We start from the raw sequence: 11,067 nt of genomic DNA, 5'->3' as shown, positions 1-11,067 counted from the left end.
TGGGGGTGGGTTCTCTGGTCTTTCCCCCAACTCAGCTTCCTGGGGAGGGAGAATAGTATGACAGTACCACTCAGGAAGACCTAGAAGGCTGACCCTGATCCTCTAGTAATCCTATCTCCCTTATCAGTTATCCAGGGGCGTGGTAGCCCTTCATTGCTACACAAGACTTCCTAAAACCCAAGGTTCTTGCCTGACAGTGGTTGAAGGAGTGGTTTCAGAGATATTTAGTCCCTGATTTGGGGAAGATGGGCTGTAGAGCTGCCATTTTCTTGTTAGTGGACCACAACATGCCATTCACTGACTAGTGGCCCCTCTGCTGACTGGACAGAGCCCCAGACTATTAATAGCCCAGTACCCAGGCTGCTGACCTGCAAACATTCCTGCTGCTGCCACCTGATCCTTGGCCAAGGCTAGAGCCAAGAATAGTCCTCTCCTCTCTCTCTCTCCTTTCTCCTTCCCATTCCCTTTTCTTCACTTAAGCCCCCCTTCTTCTTTACTCCTTTGTCAACCTATCTTGAGAAATAGGTATGGATATTTCATTCACTCCCCTGGGCCCTGGGTTCAACGCTCTTGAGGCAATGTGGGCAGGCATTCCTTCCTCTGAGAACACTCTGAGCTTTTGGAGAGCGCCCTCTTTAACCAAGAGGCCTGCTCCCTTTCATCCCCTCTAACTCTGCATGTTCCAGGATGTGGCATGTGGAGATCTCTTTTCTCCCAACCCGTTTCCCCACCCCTACTCCATGAGGCCATTTTCTTCACTTTTAATACCTCCTCCCCACCCCCCAGAAGTGGGAGGAGAAACCAGTGGGAGGAGCACCTTTCCCAACCCCCATAATGATCAGTAGCTCCTTCTTCTGCTTGGTAGAATTGAGACTGAGGAGCATGAGTATTTTAGGAAAGGGAGGGGTGGTATTCAGAGTGATAGCCTTCTCAATATGTCATATCCTCAACTGAAGGCTGGAGGGAGGGAAGGCAGGGGGTGGTAAATGAAAAGGTCAGAGTCAAAGCCACGCTGAAAAGGTACAGGAGGTACAGTCAGATTAAGTTCCTGATACCCAGAGATAGAGTGAGCGAGCCCAGGGAGGGGGAAGGGAGGAGGCAGGGGAGAAAAGTCACTGGAAAGGTCAGCCGGGTAGGAGAGGAGCTGGCAAGACCATGGAAAGTGCCAGAGCTCAAAAAGCCAGGAACCAGGAAAGCCCCAGGGAGGGGAGAGGGGCCCCCAGGGCCTCTGATGCCAGTATAGCTGGTTCTGATGCCAGGGGAGGAGGGGAATGGACATGCTCAGAGGGTTCTGAGGACAGAGATGTTGCTAGGAGAAGCTGGAGGGGAGTTGAGATCTTTGTATTTTGTAACAAACACTGAAATCCATTGACACAGGGCAGTGCCCCTGGTGAGGCTGGAGCCAGGGAAGTTCATGAGGCTCTATCTTCCTCCCCTTTCTTCTCTCCCTCCCCCAAGCCCAGCCCACCTCCTAGGCCACATCTGCCCCAACTTTCTCACTTCCACAAGAAGCTGACACGGCTGGTTGCCTCAGTGGCCACTCAGTTGGGCATGGGAACTGGAGGACAGGGTTTTTAGCTTTGGGCATAGTTTTTGTAGGTTAGCAAAATGTAGCAGCCATTCTGGCCCCCTATTAGACAGAGAGCATTGAGGTTCATTTCCCCCATCCCCAAAGGGAAAAGAAAGAGAGGAGGTGGCAGGAGGGGAAGACACAAGAATTCTGGACTTCCCAAGCTGAGATGAGGTAAACTGCTTGGGTTTGATTTGGCCTCCAGTTGAGATGAGAGTGAGCAACTGTGAAGTCTTGGAAAAGGTGTCGGGGCCCAGAGTGCCCTGGAACCAGGTTCAGGGAGCTGGGGATCTCCAGTAACCTAGCCCCGGCGCTGTTCACATGTGTTCTGGGTGGTTCTGGAGGCAGTGGATAAACTTCTGGACTGGGTGACCCTCATAGCACACCTGGTACACTGCCATAAACAGGGGGAACCTGGGAAGAACAGCAGGGAAAGAATGAATCGCGGTCCAGAAGATCCCCATTTCACATACTAATGACAAACTCCTCAGCCTTGGGGTGAAAGGCACCCTCACAAATGGTTCTTCTTTCCCTGTTCCTGCCGCCACAGTCTTGGCCCGCACTCTTCTCTTCTGGACTGGGGGGTCCTTCATACCCACTCCTTGTCTCGCCTGCCCCCGCCCCATTCCCTGTGTCTAGGCAGTTGCTCCCGGCAGAAGACAGAGCCATAGCCATAGCCTCTTTCTCTCTTTCTCTCTTCGCTCTGACCAGACCTCTTCTAAACCCTTTTCAAGATTCCCTGCCTCCCGGAAGCTTGCCCAACCTCAACTAATCACACCGGCATCCCTCTAGCAGGATTTGTTTATGTATTCAACATATACGCTCGTGTTTCTGTGCGTGCTTTTAGAGTGAGCCTGAGGACTGGGACCCTGTCTCCATGCAAGGGGTTGGGGTGCTCAGGAGAAGTGGGAGGGTCAAACAAAATGCCCGACTGTCAGAATCCTATCCCTGGGCCCCTCAGATCTTGTCTCCTGTGACAGGGAAAGGGTGAGACGAAGGAGGGCAAGGGTTGGTGGGGAAGGGAACAGGAGGTCTCGTTCAGTGGGACCGCACTCACTTGTCCACCAAGCCCTTGTGCTTCAGAATGCTGTGCAGCTCCTGAGCTGTCTGGGGCCCCTGAAGCTTCTGCCCATTCAGCATCTCTTTTTCCAGTTGTTCAATAGACTGTGAAGGAGATGGAGTTGGGAGGAGGGTAGGGACAGGAGGGTCTCAGTAGTTGGGGTCAGGAGGAGCCTGAAATCTCAGATAGGGAGTAGGGGCACTGGGGAGGAATTCTGGGAAGGGGTAAGAACATTCACAGCAGATGCTTAGCCGGTGCCTTTTCCCCAGTACCTGCCTCAAGCATCTTTCAGCCCTCCCAACCCCGCCCCCCACCTCCCGGAAGCCTTCCCGACTCCTCTCCTCTGCCCCATTGCCCCCCTGGACCCTCGCCATCCTCCACCCCACCTCTTGAGCCCCCACCTTTCCAGTTCGAGCAAAGGCTTCAGCCACTTTTCGGTTCCGCCCCCCGTAACAGGTGGTAATAAGGTCAGCAACCCCACAGCTTTCCAAGAAGGTAGCCGAGGAGACCGAGCCCTTGCAGAAGAGCTTGGCGAATGCGATCATTTCCATGAGTCCCAGCCGGATCACAGCGGCCTTCGTGTTGTCACCAAAGCCCAATCCGTCGCAGAAGCCAGCTCCGACGGCAACCACGTTCTTTGTGGGGAAGGGGGGGAAGGAATGTAGTCCTTAGACGGCATCTTAAGGGCCACCATATCTCCTCCCTCAACCCCATATGCTCTCTTTATAGACCTGGTTGGGGTAGAGAGGCATTACTCTTGGTTAGATTGAGTATCACAACCACAAGTTCTTAACTTGGGGTCTGTCAACCTTTTTTTTTCTGCATTTTAATGACTCTACTTCAATATAATCGGTGTTCTTTGTAATTTTTTAAATTTCTGTATTTTATTTTATGCATTTAAAAACAATATTCTGCGAAGGGTTCCATAGGATTCACCAGACTGCTTAAGGGATCCGTGACAAAAAAGGTTAATAATCTCTAAAGCAGAGGGTTCTGCCTTTTCAATAGCAAGGCCAACATGGAAGATGAGCAGCTGGGGGAAACCTACAGCCTCCAGGCCACACATGGCTTTCTAGGTCCTTGGGTGCGGCCTTTTGACCGAGTCCCAAGTTTTACAGAACACATCCTTTTGTTAAGGGCATTTGTTCTGTGAAGTTTGGGTTCAGTCAAAGCTGCGTTTGAGAACCTAGAGGGCCACAGGTTCCCCACTCCTGCCCTAACCTGTTTCCAAAATACTTCACGCTGCCCTCCCTGAGTCCAAAACTGTTCCTTTTCTCTGGCATAGCCTGTGCCACCTAACTTTGGTGGACAGGACATAGAGTGCTGGGCCTGGAGTCAAGAGGACCGGAGTTCAAATCCAATCTTGGACACTAGCTGTGTGACTGTGGGCAAGTCACTTAACCTCTGTTTGCCTCAGCTTCCTCATCTGTAAAATGAGGACAATAATAGCACCTACTTTGAAGGGTAATATCTGTGTAGTGCTTAGCTCAGGGCCTAGCAGGCACTTAATACTTGCTTGTTCTTGTCCCCTTACCAACCCTACTTCATACCTCCTTCCTCTAGAAATAGTTCCCTGATTAATCCATACCTCTAGCATTATTTCTAGATCTCTTTCTGGCTGTCCCATGTTCTTTTCTTATCTCTAAGTCTGTATCCTTGGTGTCTCCCTATCTCTCCCACTAGATTGAGAACTACTCAAGGGCAGGGGCTCTCTCCTCCCTCTGGATCTTCCTTTAGCCTCTAAGATAGGGCTCTCGCAAAGGGCATGGGTGGTCTAGATGAGGGCAGGGGTTTTTCATCTGGTGGGTGCAGGGAGGATCTGAACCTGTTTCCTCAAGTTGCCTCTATAGGTTGCACCCACTGGGGTTTTATCTAGCCTGGAGTCCAGGCAGCCTATAGTTCTCTCTATGGAGCCCAGCAGGACCTAACTCCTCCCCTTGCCCCTCACCTTGAGGGCCCCACAGATCTCTACTGTGTCCACTTCTTGCACCACAGTTATTCGGAAATTTGGTGTTTGCAACAGCTCCTTCAACAGCTGCCCTTGGGCCAGGTCCTTGCAACCTAAAGCGGAAGGGATGAGGCTGAGCAAGAGACGTCCCTCAATGACAGCTGTTCTCCCCTTCTACTCCCCTTGCCCTACTGCACCCCTCTATCCTCCCTCTAGTCTTCCCCTTGTTAGTATCTTTATGGGGAAAAAAAGATGAGAAAAGGGATGGGTTGGGCTATGGTGAAGGTAGGGACAAGGAGGTCTCACCAATGGTGGTTTCACAGAATTTCTCATCAGCCACCTCATTGGCAATATTGGCCCCCATCAGCACACTAATGGGGATGCCCAGTCGTTCGTGAATCACCTCAGAGATCAACTTCAGCCCATCGGGGCCCTCGTCCACACCCTGGGCACAGAATGGGATTCAGAGCTAGCATTTGTCTGTTACTTCCCGTCTCCCCCCACCCCTCTTTATCATCCCAAGTCCCATACGTGGAGACCTATGCCCTCTAAAACTACGATTCAGTAGACTGCCTTCTGCTTAAGATCTTTCTCCTATCCCAGCTTAGGAACCGGACGAACTTCTTTCCTTAGCCATCCCCACAATGCCCCAAACCAATGCACTACTCCCCTCCCCTATTTCTCTGCAATTGCTACTCTGGTTCTCACTCCTCACTATAGCCATTCCTTCCCCCTGCCCCCCTTCTCCCACCCTAGGCACCTTGATAAGAGACACCCCAATGGCATTTCCCTTCAGATGACCCTTGAGCTGGTCACAGATTTTGCCAATGAATTGATGGGGCACCACGAAAATGAGAATGTCCGCATCTGCTGCTGCCTGGATCACATCTGGTACAGCCACCTACAGGAGTGGTAGAGCAGTGCTGACAGGACTATTCTTGGGGTTGGGGGAGGGTGCTGGGAAAAACAAGCAGGGAAACGGGTGCATGGGGGCAGGATTGGGTTTCATAGGAGCTATCAGACTTAAAGAGACAGGGCATTTTCCCAACTGCCCTCCCCCAACTGCTCCAGCTATTCTGTGGGGTAACAGATTCTTGAAAACAACTTCTGAAACCCTAACTTGCTTCTAAGCCATGTCTATGGGACATGACAGGTAACTAAAAAGAGGATGGGTTGGGGTGGCTGAAGCACTCAGATGACTTTAAGGGCTAAAAATGAGCTGCAGACAACATGACCTCCCCCTTTTCAGGGGGAAGGTGGAAGACAAATGAGTTTGGCCTTACTCCTATAATCCACAGAGCTGTCTCCAAGGTCAGCCACTGGGTGAATGAGTAACACGATGAGAGCCAGGGGCACTATCCTGGACCCCAGAGTCTGGATGCCTGGCCTTGGCTGCCACAGAGATGACTTGCTTCTAAATCTCCCTCCCCCTTTTCTCATCCAACCCAGCCGTGGAGCTACCTTATGGAAAGTGGGGACCACATTCTGTTCCTTCTCCGGTCCTGAGAAACCCCAGATTAGTATTAGGGGACTAACAGCCCTTGGACAGATAGGTTATTCTTTGTGCAGATCTGTCACCCTCTGGGGCTGGTACTGACCTGGGATTAGGTCCAGGTTCCCTCAAATAGCCTCTTAATTTAGGACCTGGAGTGTGACCCCCATAAACTCTCCACCATCATTCTCTCTACCCCCATTCATCTTTAAGGGGACCTCACCACATTAGGAGGCAGCTTGTGCCCAGGTAGGTATTTGACATTCTCATGCTTCGTGTTGATGATCTCTGTTAACTTTTGGCCCGAGACTTCCTCCTCAAACACCCACATGGTGACCTGAGGGTCAAACTGTGCCAGCTGGGCCACATTGCTACCCACAATCTTGGCAATAGCAGAGCCCCTGAGGAATGGTGGCAAAAGAGGAGGATTTAGTGAGGTTGGTGGTAAGGGAGTAGTTTCTAAGATCTGAGTAGGCTGAGATGATAGTGGGAACAGCTAGCACCTATCCTTAGGCTAACAGATAGATTGAGCCCACTAAAATGTAAATAACCACCTTTCCTATCATATCCCCCACTCCTACCCAAGGAATAATGGGGCTGAGACTCTAACTAGTTTGGGATACTAATGAGATTTAGTCCTACTCACTGGGGATGAGACCCAGGTTCCAGATTCATACCATCCTGCTGCTCTCAGGAAAGGCACCTGCTGTCACCCCAACAGGAACATAATCAATCGGATATTGGTGGGGAGGAAAAGTCAAGGTGCCTTCTTTTCTTCAGGGGTGTTGGTACAATTGGAAGGAGAGGTAGCAGCCCTGAAGCCCTATCCTGCTCTTGTTCAAAATAATGATATAGGATTATTGGGGCAGCTGCTGGGGCTAAGGCAGGGCAGAGGGTTATTTCCTACTCTCTCTCCTCTCATACCCTCCTGGTGGTCATATTGTTTCCCTCCCTTTCTCCCCACCATAGTCCTCAACAGGGCCTCTTACCAGTTCCCTGAGCCCACGATGCAGACCTTCTTGCCAGCCATGGTCCTGCCTCCCAGCCTGGGACAGCTCTGTACCACACTGCCCTGCTCCTCCGTTTGCTCGGAGCATTTAACTGTGGCATGTCGGGGAAGCCAAGCTCCACCCCTAAAGCGGGGGTGGGAGTGAGGGAGAGTCCAGCAGGGACAGGGAGGAACAAATGGAGAGAGGTGGGGACAGGGAATCAGGACAGAGACTAATCTCAATTTTTTTCTCCCCTCGGCTGGCACCTTCTGGTCTCCTGCTTTCCTAGGAGAGTTCATTAGGCGAGGGACCAAGACTGTCCTTTCCATCAGCAGACCTAGGAATTATACCTTTTCAAAGCACCAGGCTGTTGTCTAGCAGTGACAATGACCAACACCTGATTATGAGGGCTAGTATCCTGCAACTTGACAGACGGGGAACCCTCAAATAACTTAGCACAAACATAGGGAGCTTGAGAATGCATGAGGTCTGGCTCCTCAACCAACACACTAAAGGCCAAATGCATCTCCAATAAAATAGTCATTCTGGGCCCCCACCTCAGGTTCCTTTGACTCAGATATGGCTGAGGGTGTGTGAGGTGAAAATTTGTTGATTCAGGTCCCCATATGACAGAGCTCAACCTTTGGAATAGACTCACTTTTGAAGGGTGGTGGAGTTTCTCTCATTTGGGAATGACAGGGTGGAAAGATGCTGAGGAAGACTATGCAGAGAGTCAATCAATTTATACCTGCCCCCCTCCCCCAACTCCCATGCACACCTCCCTGTCAAGGGCTTAGAGGGGAGCAGAGGCAATATCAATGGACAAGATACCCTTCCCCTGCAGTTTTCACGCCTGCTACAATCCAATCCCAAGCACAGGTTGCAGGCTTTGTCGACACTACCACGCTGTTCCTAGAGTGCGTATGAAGGGGCGTCAGGAAAAATGGCAACAATACATTCTGTAGGTCCAAATTGGTGTGTTCACATAGCCATGTTTGGTTAAGAGAGGGCAAAGGTTCCCAAACTGCCTTGGAGAGGAGGGTAAGAGGCCTCTTGGGCACTGCTGCCTGTGCACTTTGGCCTAACAGGCAGACATCACCCTAGCCTAAGGCTGCACTCACATGCCTAGCTCCTGCCTTGGCAGTTGCTGCTAGAGAAGAACTGGGCTAGAGTGGAACCCCCATCTAACTGGGGGACAGAAGTGAGCACATGGGAGGTGAAGGTTCACAACAAATAGTACACATTGTTATTTTTTAAATCCCAAAAGATGGATGGAGGGGCTGGTCCAGGTTCTACAATCCCTCCTCTGGCTAAGATAGAACTTATCCCAGGGCAACAAAATTTCCCTGAAGCTTGGTTTATTCCCTCTTCAGAACACAATGTTGATTCAAACTCAAGGCCAGCTTCTTTCCCACAGCTCCACCCCCATCTTCCCTCTGGCACAGTGTGTATAAGGCTGGCAGCAAGGGCTCAAGTACCAGCTGGAAGCACTGGAGGATAGGCAAAGGTGGAGTAATTCTGTTCCTGGAACACCTCCATTTTCTTCACAGGGTCAGAAGACACTTGACAGAAGTACCACAGAATGTAGATGAATCCCAAAGGCCTGAGTTCAAATCTGGTCTCAGATACTTATTAGCTGGGTGACTGTGGACAAGTCACTTAACTTTTGCTTGTCTCAGTTTCCCCAACTGGTTAAATGAGCACCTACCTCACAAAGTTGTTGTGAGGATCAAATGAGATATTTTATTGCCAAGATTCTCTACTCATCTGATTCTTTCCTACTTCCCCAGTGTTATCTCAAGGAGGGTGGGGCAGGAATAAAGATAAACTAAGGTCTAGAGAAAAGTCAGGATGGCCCAATGCTACACCCCTAGTTTCTACTACTGCTAGGACTCTTTAAGAGACCAAACTGCAAACTATTTACCAAGATTAATTTTCAGGTATGGGAAATTTGAGGGTGTGTGTAATTCTTGTCACCTGTGATTGGATCATGGGGACTCTCCCCCACACCCCATCTTCCCAAGAAAATGCTATTTAATACAAGGCAAATGTAACTACTGTCCAGCATCTAAGACCCTGCCCAGTTCCAATGTCACTGACCCCTCCCACTAAGCTACCTACTTATTCATGATATGATAAGGTTCTAAGATTTGGACTAGGAACTATAATCTAATATACCCCATTTTAATTGCACCAGCTACTTGAAACTCTCTACTAATGTAAGGAAGCAAATAACAAAAGTTGCTTAACTTTGGGATGTAATTATTAACAGACACACTTGCTGTGCCTAATCCCTTTTCTCCTTGCAGTGGGATCCTAACTTGGCAGCCAAGGACCAAACTGACTGGTGGAAGGAAAGCCTGAGACAATCTGCCGGACAAATAAGTGAGTTGATTGTAGGGAATATCAGTGTAGGTTAATATACCTTGGGGACCAATCTCTCTTGAGGGATCCTTCTGGCTCTTGAGTGGTTGGCTCACTTTATAAAATAAAAACAACAGCTTAAACAACTTCCAAACCTTAGATGTGATTGTATCCTCTAGGCCTTTAAAAAGGGAATCCTTAAGACAAGGGAAGCTAATAGGAAGCGGCCACAGAGGAGCCTTAAAAATGACCTGGCAAGCAAAACTCATCAAACAATGACAATACCCCACCCCACCTCTCGTCCTCTCCCAAGGACAACTAATTCCAGGAGCTCTAACTCCAGTGTCCCAGGGAATCAAAGGCTTCAGATGACCCTAGGGAAGGTCAAGGTAGGAGGGACCAGAGATGGTACAAGCTGTAGAACTTCCCAGATGTTGAGAACTTCAGGGAAGATGGGGTGTGGGGGAGGGGCCCCATGATCCAACCACAGGTAACAATAATCACACACCCCCTCAAATTCCCCATACCTGAAAATTAATCTTGGTAAGTACTGAATGCCTCAGTGTTATTTTAGTCTTCCTATAGTACCCAGATTCCCTTTCCCTGTAGAGTATAAGCCACAAAAAACGGAGGCTGTGAACATGGTAATTGGTAGTAAATAGAGGTCATTAGATTGATGAAGAGTTCTCTATCAAGAAGGGGGAACCCATCCTTCAGAAGATGCTTTTATTAAAACCGGGTGACATCTATAAGGGAACAGTACAAAAAAAATTTTGGTCCATGAAAAAACATAATATTCAGTTAATAAAAAGTTATCTGCAACAGGGACACTGCCTAAGTGGTGGGAGGAAGGCCGGTGTCTGAGCTTCCTTCACACGGTCCTGGCCAGGAGCGGGGCCAGGGCTCAGCTGCCCTCCCCCAACAGAGGTTTGTGAGGTGTCGTTGTAGTAGTGTAAGGGAAGCCTTTCAGAGGGACAGTGGGAAGATGCCGCTGCCACGTGATGTGCAGCAGGCACAGAGGAGGGTATACTCGCAGGAGCCTGAGGAGGGGTGGGGAGGCAGGAGTCTGTCAGTTCTGTGGGGTTTTGGAGCTGAGGCCAAACCCAACGCCCCTTCTGCGCCTAGCTCTCTCCCACCCTGCTGTGTTGAGTCTGCGAGCCTGAGATATGCTAACTTAAGGGAAAAATTCAACCTGGAAAAGGAATATGGAGCTTTCCTGGAAGGATGCAAAACCATCTCAGTTCTACTGGGCCAGACCCCTGGCCCTGCTGCTTACCTGAGGGGCTGAAGGATTTCAGTTGGGATTAGGGGTAGAGAGAGTCACAAACCCAATAAAGAGCCGCTCTCCAGCCCTCGGCTCTCCCTATTCCCCAATGCCCCATGACCCACTATGGGGTACTAACTAAAGGGGCAAGGGACAGGGAAACAGAGATGGCCCAGGGCTTTTATCCATTGGGTTTGAGGTGTCTCTCTCTGCTGGGGAAAAGGTGGAGTGGGAGGGTTGGTGGCCACATCTCCAAGCAATAGCCGGAAGGAATGAATGCCTTTGCTGGCAGTGACAACACACAAGGGAATGGATGTGAGGAAAGGCAGGGCTCCCAGCCCAAATGCCCTGGCTTAGGAGGAATCCTAAGAAAAAGCAGC

At 50.1% G+C, this 11,067-nt stretch overlaps 1 protein-coding gene across 1 annotated transcript; it reads right to left on the bottom strand.

The window, feature by feature from the left end:
* Positions 1–1,325: 1,325 nt before the first annotated feature.
* On the bottom strand, positions 1,326–7,368 carry GPD1 (glycerol-3-phosphate dehydrogenase 1). The gene is made up of 8 exons (XM_027844383.1): positions 7,060–7,368; positions 6,294–6,471; positions 5,339–5,479; positions 4,885–5,023; positions 4,579–4,691; positions 3,032–3,265; positions 2,628–2,734; positions 1,326–1,984 (listed from the first exon to the last, which is right to left on the bottom strand). Exons 1-8 carry the CDS (start codon positions 7,356–7,358, stop codon positions 1,888–1,890), a joined length of 1,308 nt encoding a protein of 435 aa, XP_027700184.1. The 5' UTR covers positions 7,359–7,368; the 3' UTR covers positions 1,326–1,887.
* Positions 7,369–11,067: the final 3,699 nt, after the last annotated feature.

The sequence above is a fragment of the Vombatus ursinus genome, unplaced genomic scaffold (genome assembly GCF_900497805.2).
Source record: "Vombatus ursinus unplaced genomic scaffold, bare-nosed wombat genome assembly UNPS02014941.1, whole genome shotgun sequence".
Classification (NCBI taxonomy): Eukaryota; Metazoa; Chordata; class Mammalia; order Diprotodontia; family Vombatidae; genus Vombatus; species Vombatus ursinus.
This window is presented reverse-complemented; position numbering and strand designations above follow the sequence as displayed.

Coding starts and splice junctions, on each gene's coding strand:
- GPD1 (XM_027844383.1), bottom strand. CDS start 7,358: ATGAACTCTCCTAGGAAAGCAGGAGACCAGAAGGTGCCAGCCGAGGGG. Junction 4,692..4,884: donor ATTCTGTGAAACCACCATTG/GTGAGACCTCCT, acceptor CTTCCGCTTTAG/GTTGCAAGGACCTGGCCCAA. Junction 1,985..2,627: donor CACAAGGGCTTGGTGGACAA/GTGAGTGCGGTC, acceptor TGTTCTTCCCAG/GTTCCCCCTGTTTATGGCAG.